Consider the following 22753-nt stretch of genomic DNA (forward strand, 5'->3'; position numbering starts at 1 on the left):
TTATACAAAGTATTAAAACGTTAACGGTTATCCTAAAACTGAAGTAGTAGGTGTGGAATTAGATCATTCTTGTTACTTTATCGATTGGTTTAAAAATTGATAATTACTGATTAATTACTGAAATGTTTAAACTACCTACAAAATTTTTGAATTTCCGATAACTTTTTCTCTATTAATATTAGAACTAGAAAGTTCCCCCATAGATTCATTACTGGCCAGAAGTACCAGGTCATCAGCACCTTCTATCTATGTACTGTTTAACTAAAACAACATAGATAGGGCATCCCCGATAGAGCACATGAGTGCACAATGCTTCAAACCCATGTTCGGTATACCTTAAAAGTCACTAAGAATACGGAAATTAGTAAAATCCACATTTTTGTCGGGCATTATAAGCGCTTCTATAAACTGACCCCGGTATATCACTTTAGCAGTCGGAATTCTATAATATTTTTATCTGCTTTTTTGAAAATAATGGATATATACCTAATGGAATTATAATATAATTAAATTTTCACTCTCCAGATACGCTACTGTATCTCATTGATCCTGTTATTTCCCGAGCGTATTCCTTCGTGTCCTTGTCGTTTAGTTACCAACATGGCCCCGTTTCCTTAACGTTAAAATATTTCAATATGTCGTTCTAGAATCTGAAACTACAAACAATACATTAGATATTAATTTAAAAAATCAGAATTACATTCATGTCAAAACCGCTGTGATTTTAACAATTAAAAAAAGTGAACTTATGAACTTAGTGGCTTTAAGGCACATTCATCGCTGTGATAGTGTTTATTTTTGGTAAGTCCAAATGTATTTGATCCTAATGTAACAGGTATAAAATATACGGGGCCAGTAAATTTATGAGGAACGAAAAATTTATCAGAAATTTATAATATCTTAATATCTGTAAACAAAAAAAAACGTTATTAATAAAATAAAGTTACTTTCTGAAATAAATAATAGGAAATTTCTTCAATTAATCTTTAGAAGACACAAATAGTTATCTAATTAAAAAATTTAAAAAATGATTATTGAACATCCACAAGGATAATCGAAGGACAACTTAGAAAAAAATCATTATTATAACGTGTTAACTTGCTACAAATGAATATTAAATTATAAAACGTAGATAGACGAGTAAAATGTACGTGCTTGTAAGGGAGTTTGGTTTAAACAGGGTACCAGACGTGAACTGAGCACTTTTTGTACTCCATTCGTTTTTTTCTGGAAAACGAAACTTCAAAGCAAAAACCAAAAAGGAAAATAAATTCTTTGCAAATTAAACAAAACAAAAAAAACATTTTATTTCCAATAAATAATCATGGTAGTTAAAATCGTCCGAACGTTATTAGATTGCAGAATATTTTCATTCTTTAAATATTCGAATATATTTAAAATAACTTGCTGTGTTTGTATATCTAAATCTTTATTATTAAATTTAACTCACTACACTGTGCGATTTCATTGTCTTTATTCGCCCATGGTCTTAAGAGGGCCCATATTTCTATTTATTTAAAGAAATTTATTAAATCAATTAATCTCGCCAAACGACGCTAATGTCTAACAGGAATATTTCGAAGAAATTGTCGATGTTTTGATTGGTAAACAGTGGAGATGAGAGTCCACGTGGACTGACGATTTGTTAGATTTTTACTGAACTTTATACAGGGAGTGAACATTATTTATTATTTATGAAACTGTCTAGAGAACTATCATTCACATAGATTTTTACGAATATCTAAGAAATTGGACAACAGAAATTTTTGTTTTGTTTTCAAGCGGATATATATGCCTCGTTTTATTTATTTCAACTTCCGAAGAGCATAAGGCTACTTTTCAACATAATCACTAAGAATATTGAGACATTTATCGTAGGCAAGCTCTCTAATGCTCATTTCAAGAAAATTTGCCGACAATGAATTAAGGACATTGACTTTTTTTTGAAGATCTTCGTTAATCCGAGTGCGCAGTCCTCCTAACCACCTCTCCAGTTCTAAAAAAAGGTGAAACTCGCTGAGTACCAAGTCAGGCTCGTACGACGGCTCGGTTGAGATTTTTATGGTTTTTTAAGTAAATAAGAACAGTGTTTTGTTTTCGGCTTGTCGTACTGAATCCATGTCCATTTTCAAAGCGTTCTGTCATTCATCGTGATAACGATCAAGGAATTCTAAAGCTGACACCAATCGGTAGGATTGGTTGTCGTCCATCAAAATTATTGGACGGTAACACAAACAGAAACTGAGGCTATTACATAGAGTTAATATTGAAGACATAAAGTGCGAGGCTCTCTAGACTCTATTCCAGTTAGATCCCCAAAGAAACGTCTTTTTTACGCTCAATTCAGTAATCACTCACATCAATTCAAGACATAGGTATACAAATAATTTGCTTATAGCGTTTATTTCTTTGCTTACCGCTAGTTTATAATTATATAAGCAAGAATATTTCTAAAAACCATCTACTAATTTTCACTTGAATTCCTGTTCATATTTTTGTTGTGTCATGATCGTAAAATATCAACCCACACAACTGATAGGTAAGTCGTGTCGCTCGGCAACAAGAAGTCTACGCACAACTTAGATGTAGCGCTGGACCGTTGGTGGTTATTCGCTGTATTCAAACTATGGGTTAAACACGGGAGGTGTAGGATGTTGTGCGGCTCTGGTGGGACACTGACCTGACAACTTCATGCAATGGTGAAGAGTGTTGTGCGAGAGCAGCGTAGTCTCCTAGAACAGAGGTTCCTAAACTTTGAAGATAACGAAACACCAACCAAATCAATAATAAGATTTATATGTGACGGATGAGAGCAATGTTAAGATGTCATGCTGACTAACATCAACTCAAAACTCAATTAGAAAAACTGATTCAAATGTTTGTTCTAATTTGAATGAACTTTGAGATCTATGGATGCTTCATAATCGAGGACATGCAGCATCGCTAGTTGATTGTTTATACGGAACTCTGATGACTATTCTACGGAGCCCAGTTTGGGTTTCCCTGGCCTAAAGTGTATCTCCGCTCTCTGCTGTTCGTGTAGCATCTACAGTGGCCACTAACTAGATACTTGATTAACCGTAAAAAGAGTAAAAACCAAGAAGAAATATTTATTTATGTATCAAGAACGAAAGAACGAAGGTATTTGTAACGGAATCTTTAATGAAAAACAAGAATTGGGAAAAATATTTGTTTGTTGGCAACTAAGGTGATTCAGTGCCTTCTAATATGGTCAATTGCTATAAGATATTATTGTTAGAACAATTTTATAATAAAAATAGGACGGTTATATGGAAAACTGTGAAATTTATCCACTTATTTGCTCTATTCGTAAACTGTTTCACTCACTCTCTCACACACACATAAATATAACTTTTGAAATTCATTCATTTTGATTGGATATTTTAGATATGAATGTTATGATTACCTTGTTCTCACATGAAATATATAATGTCCATTGTTCCTTGTGGTGTGGTTTTTCTAAACGAAAAGATTGATACCTATAGGTTTATCTTCCCGCACACCAGATCTAACACTACTGGACTATTATTTGTTTGGTTATATTAAAAACATCACATACTATCTTGATGTGCAGATATCTTGAAGCGTGTTTTATAATACTTTTAAAACGTTTTGCATCTTGTATCGATTTTTCAAGGAATAATTGTTCGTTTCTGGAATTGCATGATATAAATGTACAATTTCCGAAATATTTCGTGGTGTTACTGTTTATTTCTCAATAGGCACGCAAATTTTAATAGCAATATTAAGAAGGTGCTATTTGGAAGGTTAAATTAACGGTACTTGTCTAAATATGATTTTTTTGTGATAATACATCATTATTGCTTCAGGAATGTATACAGGGTGTCCCACGATGAGTTAAAACTATCTGTATATGGCAAAATACTTATAGTAAAATAATGAAAATTTCTACGTTTGTGTTTTTGGTTACGATCTTTTTAACTAACATATTTTCAATGATGAACCGTTTTTCGGTTCTACATTTTTGAAATCTGTACCCTTAAAGATATGAAAATGGTTTCTATTCGGTTGATTTTAGCGAGGTCAGACGTATTTGAAAATTTTTCATTTTAATTTTCATGTATAAAAAGTGTTCAAATCTTAACTCCATAAATATCAAATTTCTATTTTAATGCCTTTCCTATACCTAAACTTTACCATTATCCAGATATTAAATGTTTTCTGTGAATTTTTGGAGATGCGGGTGTAGTCTAAATTTTATTTTAAGCCGTTGATACAAGTACTAAAAAATAAAAAAGTATTTTTCTTTATCTTGTCAAGGTCTGTAAAAAAACTTTAAACCACACCTGCATCTCTAAAAATTTACAGAAAACATTCAATATCTGGATAACGGTAAGGTTCAGGTATAGGAAAGGCGTTAAAATAAAAAAAATCGGGTGGTTCTATTTTAAAAAAGTAAGAAATTTGATATATATGAAGTTAAACTTTGAACACTTTTCATACACACCCATGAAAAACTTTTCAAAATAGATTCAAATACGTCTAACCTTGCTAAAAGCAACCGAACAGAAACCATTTTCATGCATTTAAGGCTGTCCTCGTTAAAAAAAGAATTTATAAGGGTTTGCAACGGTCAAATTTTTTACAAAAAAATTAACTCGAAAAGTATGTATTTTTCGAAAAAAGTTTTTAGACAAAAGTATAATGAAATTTTATGTAGATTTAAAAAATGTAGTAATATACAGTTACAGTCTACCGGAAGTCGGCCATCTTTGAAACTATTTTAGTTAAAAAGATAATATCCGATAACCCAAACGTAGATGATTGTACTATAAGTATTTTGCTATATACAGAGTTTTAACTCGTTGTGGAACACCCTGTATAAATACTATAACCCTATAACCCTTATAATAATAGACTGTTATATAATTTTATTATGTATAGACATTTATTTAGAGGTCTCTACCATGGCTACAGACGGAGATAGTATGGACGATGATGTGTTCGAAACTTTAGAAGATATTGACAGTAGACTCAACGTATCTGATAGGAATTTTTCACAAAAAGGAGGCACGCCATCTCCTACGGGTTATAGAAACTATAAACCTCCTGATGAAGTGTTGAAATTAGCCGAGAACGATGTAATAGAATCTACAGAACCTGCAATACATAAGGTGAGGATTTATTCATTAAAAATTTTTATATTGTCATTATCCAAAAAGTTATAAATTCTAGAAAGGTTTGTTGGCTAAAACTAATATGTTTTCCTTTTCTATTTCGACTTCATCATCCGCCCCTGTCGTAGTATTCATCAAAAGATTCAATATGCACAAAATGTCTCAATCAAAGTTTTCAAAAATAAATGTTCGCAGTCTTGTACTATCTATTTGTGCCAAAATAATGCATTATGATTTAATTTTGACGTGACTTTTGACATGACGATTGCAAAATATTCATAGACATAGATTTAACGCCTTTTCAGAAACTATGATCGTGTTAATCCGATTATGATCTGAACGTTCGAACAATAATCCAAATCACCTTGTTCGGAAACTGATCGAAGGAATCTCCAGTGAATAAATGCGATCAACTGACGAGTTGTTTCGTTTATGTTTTTTTGAAAATTATGAATTCCATTTGTATAGTTGTCTTGTATGAATAAATTACATAAAAATAGCTTATTGGTATTAAACTTTAGTGTTAGTGGATAAATCGTTGAAAGGTTTTTATAGATCAAATTTTAAATTGAAATTGTCACTTGAAATTGAAAGTGACGTCCAGAAACTGTTATCATAGGTGATAATGAAACTCGTTTTTCAATATTAGAAATAGATATTAGAAGATATCAGCGTACAGTGGAACGAAGATAGCTCCAACTTAGACCAGAGGCAGTCTAGAGTTACTATGTCTATGATAATGAGGACACTCAAATATGCAAATGTAAAACTTGAAATATGCGCATAAATATGCAAATCATTTAGTCAAAATATGCACAAAAATTTTGAAAATATGTAAAAAAAGCTCTCATACATCAGTTCATTGATACACACATAAATTAAATAGATATTTTATTTCTTTACGTAGGTTCTCAATTGGAAAATTTTGTCTTCTGTTTGAATATAAAAATTTATAAATTTCCACACCAACTGATGTAATAGGGGCGTTTTCATGATTACTGATTAATGCAGGATCCGAATAAAATAATTCGGTAAATCTTGTATTTGTGTTTTTGAAATTTTGTAAAAATTATGCCTCTCGTTCTGGCCGTGACATTTTGAAAAGCTGCCTCAGATTGTTTTATTAGTTTTACACTTCGGGTTGATGGCAAATTAGATTTGTTTTTGATCGAGAAACAAAGCTAAAATTTGTATTTATAAACACAAGTTGTTTTATTTCTGTGTTTTTGAATTATAGATCAACATCAGTAAGGGATTAGCAAGATTCGTTTGACAATTCTGAAATAACTCTTTCAGTTGATAAAAATTCTTTAAAACAATTTTAAAAAGCGGCTTCCAACCTAGTGCCTCATTTGGTAATAATAGGTTGAAGTGGAAGTGTGTTTGGTAATTTTTCTTTATAGAACTGAATTCTTATAAGCGCTTTAAGGAAGTTTTTATTCAAAAGGAAAAGGAAAATGTTTAGTAATCTCTTCAGCAACCTTATTTAAAGCATGAACAAAACATGTTACATGTATTAAGTTAGGGTAAGAGATTTTCAAATTTTGCACAGCCTTTTGATGTTACTTCTTCAATAGTACAAAATAAATAAGATCCGACACAAATTGGTCTATACCCTATGCAGACCCTATCCATCAGAACTCAGTATTAACTGTTTGAAACGACCTATTTTGAATATCACACATTTTATTTCAAACGTTTGACCACCTGCTTCACGATTAGTTTCTTGAGTACTGCAATAAAAGTAATTGCTCCAAAATAGCAGATTCATAAAATTGTTTTTTCCTTGAAACGCCTGCCAAAGCTCTACATCTTTCAAAATTTGTTTAATTATGCACAATATGCTGTTTACTAAATATATGTAACATATACACTTTGCATATTTTGGTTTTCTTAATTATGACATATTATTGACAATATTAAGAAATGTTATGAAAGATTTTTGTAGGTTGTGCTTAAAATGTGATATTTTCACCGAAAAAATTAACGCGAAGTTCGGAAATTTTGAAAAAATCTTATTTATCCGCAATCATCTGGTACGGATTCCACAGTAACAAATCGAATGTATTAGGTTAATTTTTGACATTACTTGGTTTTTAATTACGTTAGGTTAGGTTAGGCTAGATTAGGTTAGGTTAGGTTAGGTTAGGTTAGGTTAGGTTAGATTAGGTTAGCTTAGGATTTATGATTTAGGTCCTGCTTTGTTGTTTTTGGAAATTCACGAATATATATATATATATATATATATATATATATATATATATATGTTTTTTGTTTTCTTCTGATTTGTTTTGGTTGTTTTTCTTGTGTTCCTTGTTTTTTTGGCTGATTAATCTGCGAAATCATAAAAAGAATTATGTCTTCATGCAAGATGTATACTAAGGTCTCATGAACATTTTTGCTCACCCTTCTTCAGAAGAGAATATTTAAAATAATGGATTATTGATATTCATTTCAAGATATTAACTATTCAATAACGCAAACAAATTTGATTATATTCTGCTTTTTGACCGCAACCTCTCATGTATAATAGGGATCCTAATTGCTATCTCGGGACCCTGATCCCATGGCATTTTGGTGATTGATGGAATATTAAATTGAAGTTTGATTGTGGGCTGGATTTCCAATGTGTTAATAAGAAGTTTAGTATTATTAATCAAATATGCAAAGGAGTAATATCTCTCAAATGATTATAATAACCTTTCTTAGTGTATTTAATATTTAACATAGTGGTAAAGGCCGTATTTTAGAATATGTGGACAAAAAAGTAGAAATATAGTTTTAGATAATTTCGATAATTGTTAATTAACTAATATATATTTACTTCTGTTGAAAACTCCTAAAGTGCGTAAGAATTTACATATGACTGAATTATTTCAATTTTCTTTAATCGATGTTTCTACCAATTTCTTTTTTTATCAAAATATTATATTATTACTCTATTTTACAGTACATATGTTGCTGAAGAAATTTTAGCTGTTGCTGACCCTAGTTTCTGAGTTTGTGAGTTCCAGCTATACGAGGTTTGCTTAGGTTTTAAGATATGGCATCAATGATGTGATTATGTCAAATCTGACCTTGGCATCATGACATTTTTAATGATGAACGTAATCAGAACGTGTTGTCAAATCAGTTCTATTTGAGTTGTTTGTAGATACTTGAAATCGTGGTCGCAATTCGCTACACGATGAAATTTGTGAAGGTTGTCCAGAATCGGCTGTTGTGCCAGAAAATATCGATACTGTGCGTAAACTGATATTAAAAGATCGTTATGTGACATAGCTTGATATTGAGGCATACTTAGGCATTAGTTCCACTCGCATACATTCTATATTTGACGCATAATTTGAAAATTGTTAAAACAAAGCTCGTATCGATTCAGAAATACTGAATAAAATCAATCGAGTTGCTTCAAAAGATTGTGACAGGCGACTAATCGTGAATCTTTGCATATGAACTCGAAACTAAATAATCGATTGTATGAGTTTTTCAAGACGAGCCATATCCAACAAAATTTGTTCGCGCACGAAGTGCTTCGTTTCAAAAGGGTCAAATCTGAAACTTATACCCTTATTTGTTTGCCAGAAGTGTTAGAAAAAATTAGGGAAACCAATCGCAGGAGACGAATCATTCTCCACCACTAGAATTTGAGCTCCCATATATCAGGTCAAACATTAATGTTTTTGAACAGTTAAATAATCGAATAGATGGGTAATCCGCCGCCGAACATGTTTAGCAATCAATTTTTCAACGTTTTTCTACACCTGAAGAAGTGGTTGATGCGTTTAAATCACATGTTTTGGAGGTATTTCGATGGGAAAGGAAAAAATGCTTTGACAGTTGGTTTAAATACATGCAAAAATGTATTGACCTTAATAGAGAATATTTTGAAACACAACAAAACCATATCCAATTATAAATATTTATTTATATTTGTATATCTAAAACCTCAAGTCGCAACTCTCGTATATGTATAAAATAGAAAAAAAATGTATTTACTAAGAATAACTTTATCAAAAAATCCATCATTGAGTTCTAAAAGATTGTGTTAAAGCTCTTTTCTGATGTGTAGACTTTGGAAAATGACGAATAGTCAGACATCATACAGACATCGTATCCCAGAAACTCTGATAGCCCACTTCTAAATTTTCCGGAAACCTATCCATGAAGGAAGTGGAGTTTTATGCTCATATTTGACTCCATATTTTCTGTCCTAGCCTTAAGCTCTAACTCAGGCATAGAATTTCTGAATTGAGTATTTTTCTTAAGTTGGTTATCAAAATTAGTCTGTTCCGTAGTGAGTTGATGAAATTTTCGGCTAATGTAATAAAAGCAGTTCCCGTATTTATCTAATGTTTTAACAAAATGTTTCATGATGCCCAGTTTCATATGTAATGATGAAAGGATGATTTTTTCTTGAGCATTCATTAGTTGCTAATGAATCCTGGACTAGATTTTTATTTCCAGGTTCCATATTTTCTCTCAAGGTTTAGTTTCTTTTTACCCAATGCTCTTGTTATCTTTACTGTCCCAAAGACTAGTAGACTGTAGACTGTAGATACCCCAGCTTATTTTTCCATTATACATTTGAATACATTTTAGGCTACGTTTTGAGCTGTCAATGTATAAACTCCAGTCGATAAGTTTGGTTCTTCATTGTCTAGTTTATATAATTCGGATTGTTTCCTTGAACAATATTCGTTCCCCTTTATTTAATTGATGTATTTAAAGAGAAGAAAATTCATTTTTAAATTGTGTTATTCCAAAATCGATTACATCTTGTTACTTCTTGATACTATTTCTGAAATGACAAAGTTTTTGTTCCTTACTTTAGCAAACTGATAAATACTGTGATCCATTGCAGGAATATTTGGTTGTATAGGTTGTAGAGTGACCAGACATGCACTAATGGTGCTGGTATTAAGGAATGAGGGTATGGAATAAGGCCTACGGGATCCTGATTTAATCTCGTCTGTTACAAATGTCATTAAATTAAAGGAATCGAGTGTTTGAGCTTGTTTTCAAAACTTTTAAAGCGTGAATTTTCTTTTGCTGAAGCTGAAGAATATCTTTAAATATTTTCACTTCCATCCCGTTTCTCTTTTCGGTCCACTGAATATACGTAAGCGAAAAAATTCTTCCTGTGTTTTCATTGTGTGCGGGAGTCGCTAAAAAGGACAGTTTTAAGAGTTGAGTACTGCTCATCCATTTCTCACAGCATTGGGCAGGTTTATTTCAGGATTACTTCAAATTTGGTGGTTGCAGTTATGTAAAGATAAGCTTTTATGATGTAAGACCCGCTTTTCAGTAAAACGGGACATTTTAACATTACTACAACGTTGTTTGGGATAACGGGTCAGTTTTTATGGGATGCCTGGTCACCCCAGTCAAATCGATATTAAAAACTACCAAAAAAACATATATTGTCAAAAATAATCAATGTATTAATAAGAAAACTGATTTAAACAACCTTAGTGTGATCTGTGCATGTCTTAGATTTTGAAAAAACAAATTATATAAGAGGAATTCAACGCCATCGACAACCAATTAACCTTACCTAACCTATGAGAATCAACTTCACTCATAACAACCTAACCTATAAAATTTAATGTCATTATTAACTAACCAATCAATATTCAATATCATTCACAACAACCTAGCCTTATCTAAGCTATAAACATTTAATGTCAGTCATAATCTAACCAATGACAATTATTAACGATTTCTATTGTACTTGACCATAATTTCAGTCCCAAACGATGAATACATAAGTATTCAAAAAGGCGAGAATATATTTGAGTCAGTACTTTGGGGTTTAATTTTGCCACAATTCCACTACGAAAACTTTCATAATCTAGTTGGCAAAACCTTCATTTTATAATAAACTTTGTATCAGCTTCCATTGCGTTCAGTTTACTTTTTATAATTGCAGACAATTTTGCTGGGAGACAGTGGAGTTGGAAAGACATCGCTTTTGGTTAAATTCGACACTGGAAAATTCCAATCTGGGAATTTTTCTGCAACCGTCGGTATCGGATTTACTGTAAGTAATTTAGAACTTATTTTGAATATGATGTAAGAAATTAAACAACAATATCCTGTTTCAAATTTTTTGTATCTCTCCAGGTTTAATGTGGATGTTGAAATATTTCTCGTTTATGTATTTCAAAAATTCTAATAAATTTTGTGAATTTTTTTATTGACCCTCAATTTAATAAAGCTTCACGTATATAAAATTATTTACCACAGAGTTATTTGTCTTTTGGAAAAATTTATATACGAGTATAGTTACTTTTTATAGCAACAATACAAACAAGTATTTTTTTCGATCCAATTCTACTTTTTGAAGACCTTACAATTTTGGCCACCCAGTTCACTTACATCCTTATCTATCCTCCATGCTTCATCTTCTTTAAAATTTTACGTTTTCAGATAATATTAGCAAACTGTAAATCATTGCATGTGCTTTTGTAAGCTGAATGTGATACTCTATACTAAAGAAAAATGCATTCTTTTCTTGGATTTAATGATTTATTCTAAAACATTTCGGGCGGCTTTAAGTCGGCGCGGCATATTTTGAATTAAGTTGCGGATCACATTCTGCTCGATGTTTACAACAGCATTTTTCTCAGCTACTGGGCAGTTCTTGGTGCTGGTGTGTGTCTGCGGATCAGTCGTCCCATCTCATCCCAGACATACTCTATGGGATTCATGTGTGGGCTTCGGGCTGGCCAGTCAAACCGCCTAATTTCTACCTCATCCAGATACTCCCTGACAATTCTGGCTGTAGGTGGTCTCGCATTATCTTGCATAAAAATGCCAAGTTCCCCCATAGTCACCATGAAAGGCATAGCATGGTGTTCTAGCACCTCCGTAATGTACCTGTGAGAGGTTAGGGACCCATTTTCTATGAAGACCAACTCTGTACGGGCTTATGCAGTGATTCCCGCTCAAATCATAACTTTCCCTCCGCCAAGTGGAAGACGCTCATCGACGTCCATCTGACCCTGTGAGGCAAAAACGCGAGAACAATACCCAGCTTCAGTCATCATCATTCCAACGAACGTGATCTCTGGCAAATGACAATCTTGCAGTCCGATGCGGGCGTTGCAACGGGGAACCTGTAGCCATTCTCCTGCATGATAGTCCTGCAGCATGAAGTCTTCTTCTAACGGTCCATTTACTAATGTTGACATTTGTCACTTCTTCCAACTGATTTTGCAGTGAAACCGCAGTAGCTGTCCTATTCCGCAAACTTGCGGACACCAAAAAACGGTCATCTCGTTGAGTGGTAACTCTTTTTTGCCCAGACCTTGGTCTTCTAGTGATCAGGCCAGTCTCCAGAAAGCGCTGGTAAACCATTTGCACACCACAAAGACTAGCACCAACAATTCTTGCCACAACAATCGGATCTAAAGGCATTATGGCCCTGTTAAATCACTACACTTTGCAACCGTTAGGTTTTACACAAAGAATCAACAGTAAGCTGGAAAACAGGCAAGAGATATGTGGATGTTCAATTAGCGTCGTACTCTAATACATCGAATGCTGTCAACTCTCGGAAAAAATTTGCTTTAACGCCTACTAATCCTTATCAATATTGACGCTAAAATTATTCGCAATTTCTGAAATGACTCAATTTTTTGCTCGGCAGTATAGTTGAAAGCTGATGCTAATGGATGAGGTTTATTGGAGAAATAGGTATCATGGATTAGTTAACACAAAGCGGGTTCTCTTACAACAAGACAATCCTAAAATACTTGCGAAAGTTACGAGGAAAAGAAAATTTTATAATTTTATTGACTTACTAAATGTATTTGACACTTTTAATTCTGAAGGTAGCATTGAGGATGATAAAATATGTTACCACTTCGGAGGTAGGTATCGTTGAATAAATGTCCAAATTTTTCCTTTGGTATCAACCAAACAAACGGATTCTAAAATGAAAAGAGCGAGGAGTGTTAACGTTTTCTATTTTTTGAAATATAATTCGCAATAGCTCTTTTTTGTAATTTGAAGATAGATTCGAAGAGATGCAAACTACAAGACCCCCAGAAAGACAAACCATAGCGAAGATAAGATTCAAAGAACGATTCGTAAGTTGTTAAAGCAGTACGAGAATCGAGGTGTTTAGACATACATTTAATAGCAAAACAAACAAAGGATAATTTTTTTGACAAAGTATCTACATGTATTCACCATTGAATGGCACCACCAATATGTAGAATAAGAAACTTGATCGAATCCTTTGTAGGATGAAACTTTTTCGCGTCAGACCACCAATTAATAGTAATGGTAGAATGGAAATTTACCATTAATTGGATCTAATACTGAGCCTTGAAGTACACCACTGCCAACTGGTGAATTACTCGAAACTTTACAATTAGCTCGTTCTACGTTCAAAGTAAGATATAATCCATTTTAAAGGAACACCCCTGGTTACAGACATTATTTATGTGACATCTTCTATCTATGATATAATTAAATAACTCAATTCACCAACTTGCTGTTTAAAAACAATTTATTTAGCAAACTGAGGAATTAATAATTTAAAATTACAAGTGGTTACACCAATCTGACTGGCGTACTAGACGAATATAAAATTGAATGAAGTATTTTACAGACTTCTTCATTTATTAGTTCTTATCTAATACAATAATAATTATAAAATTAGATAAATATATTTATTGTTCATTATAGTCACATTAATAATAAATAATTGAAGATACTGTAATGGGGTTGAAGTGGAATCTATAAAACTGATAGACAAACTAAACATAGACAAATTTATAGCAACGAAAACTTAATGAGATTAGAGTTCGTAATAATATATAAGTAATTGATGATGATGCGCCGCTGTGAAGAGGGTTGTTTTGGATTACTTAACTATAATAATATAGTAATTTTGAGGATTGTCTATAAGTGGTAAATAAGCGATTTAAAAGTGGAAGTAAGTCAGTTAAGATTAGGGAACGGTCTTGATGTCCTTGAGCCTTAAATATATATGGAAATACGATGCTTTTGAACAGACGATAGAGATACGACTATTCGATGGCTTGGTAAAAGTACTACAAACTCGTGCGTGTTCGTGTAAATCATGTTTATTATTAATTTGCACAAATTACATGAGTGAATGTTAATTTCGTTACGAGACTTTCAACTAATGAACCAAAATAATGAATTTACATAAGACAATCCTAGAATTCATTGCCAAAATTGTTACTGGAGATAAAAGTTGGTTATTATACGATAATAAAATTCAGAGAAAATTGATGAAATTCTCCATTTTTGTCATGGAAATTGATACACAAAGTACTCAAGACTCAATTATTTCAGAAATGGATGACGAATTTTCGTTTGTAATATATCCGATATTACGATAATTATTTCCAGATCTTCTATTTAAATGAAAACATAAAAACTCAAACATACAGTTTTTTGTTATCCATTACTTCTTTCGTTATGTTTCCAAATCATCTGGATTTAAGGGTCTCTTCTAATTGAAAATTATTTTTTTAAGATAGGAGTTGAATAACTTGATTCACAATTATGATAAAACTATTTATTAACATGAAATATAAATAAATAAAACGGTTTCAATAATCTGACTACTGTTCTCGTTTGATGTTAAGACTATATATGACAATCTATGCAAGTTTATGCTCTCTTAAATACTGATTCTATTGTATACACAAGCTATAATTAAGTAGTAATAGTAAATTAATTGATAAGTTAATGGAACTGCAAGTGTCTTAGGGACATATGGAACCGCTTAAGTAAGACGTTGAGGACGGTCGGTCTACAATAAATCTTACAATATAATACGAATACATTAATATAAGACAGAAATTAGGTAATCGAGACAATACGTCAATGGATCATGAAATAATAGTCAATTGTATAACTTAATATATGGTTAACAGATCTTAAATGGTTCCCATCAGGAGTGGCGAAATAAATCAGATGAAAGCTTGATGTTTCGACAGGTTGGGGTCTTTATCAAAATATTAATTGACGACTTGCAAAATTATAATTAATCAATAGATGAGCTACAACATAAATATTAAAATATTTTAATAACGACAATAATTTTTTTTCAGTTGTTATTTTTCAAAAGTAAGTAAAAGCTATCAATATATAATAATATAAAATAGTCTAATAAATTTAACTCAAATTGTTCAGATCTTTTTTATCATTGACAGCTTTCTCTTTTTACGTGTATGTGAATTATTTCCAAAAATCTTTTTTCTTGTATTTGATCCCGTCTCAAGAATTATTGATTTTTTTTTAATTAAATTTATATTTTTTGATATTCCATGGTTTGCTAATGCATTTTTATTTTGATGGCCATTCAATCTATTTTCTAAATACTGAGATGTTTGGCCTATGTAAACAGCGTCATAATCTTTACACGGTATTTGATCTATATCACTTCTTTTGCTTTTGGGTGTTTTTGATCTCAGTTTGGTGAAATATTTGGACAATTATGTCCTTTATGTCTTTTACTAATATCATTTACTGAAGTATTTCGATGGTTGTTGAGAAAGCTCTTGTAAATATGGCGAGAAATGTTTAACTTCTTGACGCTTAATTTTTGTTTCGTTTCTCATTTGATTGTAGTATTTGTTAATTTTTTTTTAATATATTATTTATTATTTTTGTTAGATGATTATTTTCTTTAAATGCAGTTTTTCCTGTTTTAATAGATGATAAATTATTTATTCAGAATAAAAATGCTACAAACATATAAGAAACAAAATAAAAATTAATCATCAAAATGTTGAAAACACTTTTGCTTGATTTTCTCAACAACTATGGAAATATTTCAATAGATGTGATATTAGTATAAGTCATAAAGGGCATAATACATTATCCAATTATTTCACTGAATTAAAATCAAAAACACTAAAAAACAAATGAAGTAATATTATATATCAAGTGCCTTGTACTATACTGTATTGTGACGCTGTTTACATAGGACAGACATCTCAGTATTTACAAAATAGATTAGTGATGAAGATTTAAAAACATAAACATATAAAAAGGTCTAAGAAATAAGAAATTAAAGAAATTTAGTTCTTCTTATAGTATAACAATAGATGTTTTAAAATGTTTAGTTGGAGGATGACACTTTTATGTAATACGCACTTCAGAATTCTAACAACAAATCAACAGTTTATTGGATTCCTATCAGCATAAATAAATAGGGGGTTTTAATTTAATTAAGCTTTGATATCGAAAATCAGCAGTTGCCATGCGATAAATCTGTGAAAATAGAATTAGGCTTCGGTTCGTATATATTGACATTTAGTTTCCATTGATTTATTTGACTTCGTTTGTATTTATTCGCATGTAATCTCTTATACAGAGTGGACGCTACAAATATAACCAATTTTTTATCCCTTTTTAAATAATGAATTATTGAAGTTTTGTATGACTTATACGTTACGTTTTTCTCGTTCTTTAACATCGTTATTATCATTAGTTTGTTTTGTCCGGAGGTGAAAGAGTTTATTTTCCGAACCATTTCTTTTATAATATTTTTGTTTCTTATCATTCATAAAACTATATAACGCTTAGATGTGTTTAATTAAAAGAAAAATGTTCAAAAAGATATCGAAAACTTTTTCTTTCCTTTTTAATTTTTTATGACCGTAATTTGTAGACATGCTTTTTGATATAGATGAGGTACGACTTCTCCATCTGTTGTTCAACTTATAAAATATATTTCTTCACATCCTGTATGATTATTAAAGTATGTTGAGCACTCTAATTATGCAATTATTCAGAACTTGAAAATTTCGTAGGAGAATTGAATTTCATCCTACCGTTTATTATACATCCAACTGATGTGCAAAAAGAAAATATTAAATTCTTGTCTTTGGAAACCTATCTCGCGGAAAAATTCCGGAAAAAATAGAAAATACATTTTCATTTAAATGACGTGAATTCAACTTTGAACACTTTTTATCATATAATACAAAACATTTTATTCAAAAGCGGATACTGACGGGTTCAATCAGATATTTAATTCAATACATCATTTAAGAGAAATAATATGAAATTAAAAAAAGTGGCGCTTTATATACGATGATTGAATTCTGTTAATTTTTCTTTCCACAAGGTTTAGTCTATATCTTCAAATAAGAGTGGGAGTCCGGTTCTACTTAGCCGATTTTAGTAAACTTGTTGTTGTTTGAAATAGTTTTTGTCCAGCAATACAAAATTGACAAATTCTAAGCAATTTAGTGCGAAAATTGCATGTTTGTATCTTTTTTCTGTCCCTAGATATCTTAAGAAATGTGTAAACGGCGAGAATTTTTCTTCAAACGTCTATTACACTGGTAAAGACTGGATGGAAAGTTCTTATATTCATCTATCTGCAGTAATTTAAACTGTACTTTCAAGAATCTTATTATTGCCGCTTATGAGAATAAATCATTAAATAAACCATGTAACAAATGTATCTATTAACAACTTGGATAACTAACTTTGTAATTATTGAATGACTAATGAAACTAGTCGCCAACGGGTGGATAGGACCAGGTTCCAATTTCTGCTATCGAAATCACTGAAGCTATAATATAATCCGTTCCTGAGATATGACTGACGGCCATATCTCACCAGGAACGCCAGCTGCTACCATGAAACTTATTACGGATGTTCTGCCTTTCGCTGTAATCCAATCTGTAAATTTGATTTGCACTAGAAGTGATTTTTGTGTTTTGCCAGAAAAATGTATCAGTGAAGCGAGTGGTTTTAATTGGTACAAACGTTTAAAAATAGAAATCGGAAAAATCGGTTAACTGATTCGTTTTGACCTTCAAGAGATTGCTCAAACTGTAGAAATTGATAAAGAATCTGTGAATAAAACTTACCTAGTACTGTCTTTTTGTTTGCTTTTTCAACCGGAGTATTTGATATGTTCCGAAAAGTTGAAATTTTTTTTTATTATGACTCCTAGGTATTTCATTTTTTGTTTGGCCTCTACTCTCTGGCCTTCGATCTCCATCCTAAAAGGGCCGTTTGTTTTACGAGGCCCTTTTATTACCAGAATTTCCGTATTTTGCGGAGCTATTTTGAGGCCGTTTGTCCTAATCCATTGGATTGCTAGAGCCACAGTATTTTCTGTTCTATTCCTAACCTCAATTTCCTTATTCCCCTCAACATAATATATGAGGTCGGTCGTATAGGCTATGGTTGCTACTTTTGGCCCGTAATTCAACTCTAGATTCCGTTATACATGTTATGTTCAACAGGACTGGTCCAAGGAGCGAGCCCTGTGGAACACCCATCGAACACTTATGAGAGATGATGCCGGATGTCACCCTCCTGCCGCTCAAATAGTTTTGTATATATTTCATCAATTATGGGCTAATTCCTCCTTCTTTTAGTGCCTTGAGAATTCTATGCCATTTTGCGGTATTGAGCGATTTTAATATTGATTGCCACAATTACACTCCATTTGTGGCTAGTGTTTTTTATTATTTCTTGCAAATCCTTCATTGCCGACATTGCCTAACCTAACCTAACCTAACCTAACCTAACCTAACCTAACCTCACCTAATATAATCTAACCTAACCTAACCTAATCTAGACTAACCTAATCTAACCTTCTACATCTGATTTACTGCTAGGCATTTTTCAATTGATAGCAAAGATATCATCGTTAAATAACTCAAAACCCAACTAAAATAGAGTGACAAATAAATTGACAACTTAATGATATTATTCAATCAAACTGACACTAGTATTGAATTCTATATGATTAATAGTTGTGTAAGACAATATTTTCTATGAAAATATATATTATTAATTATTATAATATATTGAGATTATTACTTAGATACAATCAGAATTAAAATAGATGTCCTCTAGAAATTTCTGTAGCTCACAAATCATTTCTAATGATGTTGATACAGAGAGAGAGAGAGAGAGAGAGAGAGAGAGAGAGAGAGAAAGAGAGAGATTTGTAGGCTAAAGCTTGTAAAAACTAAAAAACAAACAAAAATAACTAAATTAAGATAAAACAAATAAAATAAGTCGTTTACAGAGTAGAAGGCACTTTCCGGTAAATATGCCCTCAAATTATTGTAGAATGCGGGCAAAGATGATAACGATTTGATTTCAATTGGCAAGTGATTGTGCATTTTTTTTCCATGTAAAATATTGAGCCCTCAACTAATTCTGAACGTGGAGTAGGTAGGTAGAGATACTGCTTTGCGTTCCTAAGTAGATAGCCGTGCAACGTTCCTTCTGATATTGGAGAAACGTGCTTACGAATTAGGCAAACGCCTTCAAAGATGAATTTTTAATATTAAAAAATCCCTGCAGTCAGCTGTGCTGTTTAATCGGATTAAATATCTAACAGCTCTCTTTTGTAGTTTGAAACTTCGCTCAAATTGAGTCGCACCACACGTGCCCCAAAAGGGAACGGCATATCAGAGATGCGACTCAATAAGTGCGTAATAGACTGTTAAGGAGGTGGAGAAGTTCAGTTCGTTGGAAACTTATCTCAGCGTCAAATAAGAGTAATTTCATTTTTTAGATAAGGCGATAATATGTAACTCCCATTTCAAGGAATTGTCCACAAGCCCTACATTATGATAACGAATCATTTCTATTCAAAAAACGACTAAAATTCTATCTCTCTTAGAACCGGAGCTGATTTCAGTCAATTGCCTTCAAGCGCACCAAATTCGCAAACAGATATTTTACGTGAATCTTTGGAAGAAAAAAAAAACTCAAAGTTGAACAGATTATTTCTGTGACCGTTGTTCGGGAAGTATCAAAGCGTGAATTTCTGAACTTATAAATTGTAAAGTACAAATTGGAATTCTATAATTTTATTTTATTGTAAAACAAAAGCTCACTACTCAGACATTAATTTCCCTCCGGAGTATCTAACAAAGAAAATACAGTCGAGAAAACCAATCAGTTGATTCTCACCTTTCTGCTCGAGAGGAGTTAGCTTCGTCGTGTAATCGATTATCAATTATCTTGTATGCGAGTGTTTTGATTCGTTCAATAGAACGAGAGTAGTTGTATGTTGTCGAAGTGATTCTAAATTGATCGAAGAAAGTGGTAAGGACACGTGAAGGGAGAATTGACGAGCACGTGTATTCCAATTTGGTCCGAACACGTTTTATGGGAAATGTGTGTATAGAAAAAACATTAAAAACATTATTTTTTAATTCAATGTTCATATACATTGAGGTCCTAAACTATCGAATAAATTTTTTCAATTATTTTGTACGTAATTATGAAATCAATTTTTATATATGAAACTATATAATTTTTCTTTTAACTTTCAGCGGTAACATCTATTCATATTGAAATTATAAATGAAAGAGGGTAGTTTGTACCCAAGAAAAATGGTATACTATTTAACTAGGAGTGGTAATGTAGGTCATAACCCACTCAAATCTAAAACTAACAGGTGGGTTTGCGAAATTTGAGGGCTGGCATAGAAAAAATTATTTATATTAGATACAAAATGATTTTATTATTCAATATAGTTGCCTTTGAGGATGATACATCGATTACAGCGGTCATACAATTTTTCTACATCATTTTTATAGTACGATTCGTTTTTAGTCTCTTTAGTCTTCCTATCCAGAGATCATCCTCTTGAGGTGTAGGGACCAGATCTGTACATGTTCATTTATTTGTAACGCAGTGCATTGTCTTGATGGAACAGTAGTTTTTTCATTTTCAAATCGGACCGTTTTCCCGCGTTTTGCCAACCAAACTCTTACATAACACTATATAATAGTTGCTGTTTATGTTTTGTCCCTTTTTTAGTTAGTCGATGAATATTATATCAAATTATTATTATTAGAATCGTCAGTGTAAAGTTTGACGTCAAAAAAGTAAACCAGAGTTACGCAATAAAGTATTGAGCCATCATCAAGTACCTGTATTTAAAAGGGTTAAAAGGTAATCAGATTTACGAAGATATGCTTAATACCAATCAATGTCCTTGGTATGCGACCGTGAAAAATTGGACTGCAAGCTTCAAAAAAGGTAAATTTTCCATTGAAGATGATGACCGATCGGGAAGGCGGCCAGTTTCTGTGTCAGTCCTCGAAAATATCGATGCAGTTCATGACGTGATTTTATCAGACCGTCGAATTGGGCTAAAACGGATATCTGAAGCACCGAACGCGTTCATCATATAGTTCACGTCAATTTGGACATGAGAAAAATTACTGCAAAATGGATTCCTAAATGTTTGAATGTTGACCAAAAGCGTGCAAGGGTAGAAGCATCGCGTTCGATCTGTGCTCGATTTGAAAACGATGTTGACTTCTTAAACCGAATTGTTAAGATGGATGAGACTTGGTTACATTTCTACGATCCAGAAACAAAGCAAAAATCGATGGAATGGCGACACTCTGGTTTTTCAAGACCTAAGAAGTTTCGTGTCCAAAAATCTGCTGGAAAAGTTCTTACTTCAGTCATGATTGATTTTTTGGATAAGGGTAGAACAATAACTGGCTATTACTATTCGACATTACTGACCACTCTACGGGAAAAAATTAAAGAGAAAAGACGCGGAAAGCTATCCAAAGGTGTTTGGTTTTTGTCGGACAACGCCCCTGCACTCAAATCTCATGTTGCCATGCAAAAATTTCGTGATTTAGGGTTTGAATTACTAGAACTTCCGACTATCATCTTTTTCCTCAACTGAAAAAAAGTTTAAAAGGTCGTAAATATTCTTCTAGCGAGGAGGTAATAAATGCTGTGGAGGTCTGGTTTGCAGAGCAAGGAGAAACATTTTTTTGAATGGTTTAGAGACGTTGCATGTTCGCTGTAATACATGTATCTAATTAAGAGGAGAATATGTTGAGTAATAAAATATTTTGACATTGAAATTTTGTTTAGTTCTATAGTAGTCTAAGAATTTTTCAATATATTCTCGTATTGTCTCTGTTGGCATCGATTTAAAATCGTTTGGGCTCGTCGATAACCTTTAATAGGTCCATGGAGCTTACACACAATTTTGTGAACAAATCTATTTTCCCTATATACGATAGATTGTACCATTCATTTTCTAAATAATTTCAGTCCGATTCTGTGATTAGCCCTTGACTGCCCGAAAGTTTATTTATAGTAACTAGCCAGCTTGTTGCGCTTCTTTCACTCCCGGTCCAGAATGTCCGTTCATATATGCAACAAAACTCGTAAGTTTCAATATACTCGAGATATTAACTAGGTATATTTGAGCCCTAGAAGGTTTCAGGTACAACAGTAGCCATAGCGACGTGCGGCGGCAATATCCAGGTACGGTAGATGAATTTGAGGAATGTCGCGTATTTGACGTTGTTATTTTTATAAAATTTTGATAATTATAATGAAAAAAACAAAGAACTAATATAAAAAATAAAATTCGTGAAAAAATTAAATAAAATACAGATTGTGTATTATCCCAAAGTAGGCCTTTCATTAACGAATAATCTATTCATGACTTTTAACTAGAAATCGTTGGCAATAACCTTGAATAACTAGTGCGATATTAAGTTTGGTTTGGAATACATTGATAAGTTTTGCTTTTAGTTGAAAAAAATTTCAATATGTAAATCAATCACAAG

General features: G+C 32.2%; 1 protein-coding gene across 1 annotated transcript in view; it reads left to right on the top strand.

Moving 5' to 3' along the window:
- The first annotated feature begins 785 nt into the window (after positions 1 to 785).
- LOC130894544 (uncharacterized) overlaps positions 786 to 22753 on the top strand; it is an 87238-nt gene continuing 65270 nt past the window's right edge. Inside the window, exons 1-3 of the mRNA XM_057801423.1 lie at positions 786 to 801; positions 4939 to 5156; positions 11092 to 11202. Of these exons, the coding sequence (XP_057657406.1) occupies positions 4950 to 5156; positions 11092 to 11202 (318 nt within the window). The 5' untranslated portion in view covers positions 786 to 801; positions 4939 to 4949. The remainder of the gene's footprint in view (positions 802 to 4938; positions 5157 to 11091; positions 11203 to 22753) is intronic.

The sequence above is a fragment of the Diorhabda carinulata genome, chromosome 5, assembly GCF_026250575.1.
Source record: "Diorhabda carinulata isolate Delta chromosome 5, icDioCari1.1, whole genome shotgun sequence".
Taxonomy (NCBI): Eukaryota; Metazoa; Arthropoda; class Insecta; order Coleoptera; family Chrysomelidae; genus Diorhabda; species Diorhabda carinulata.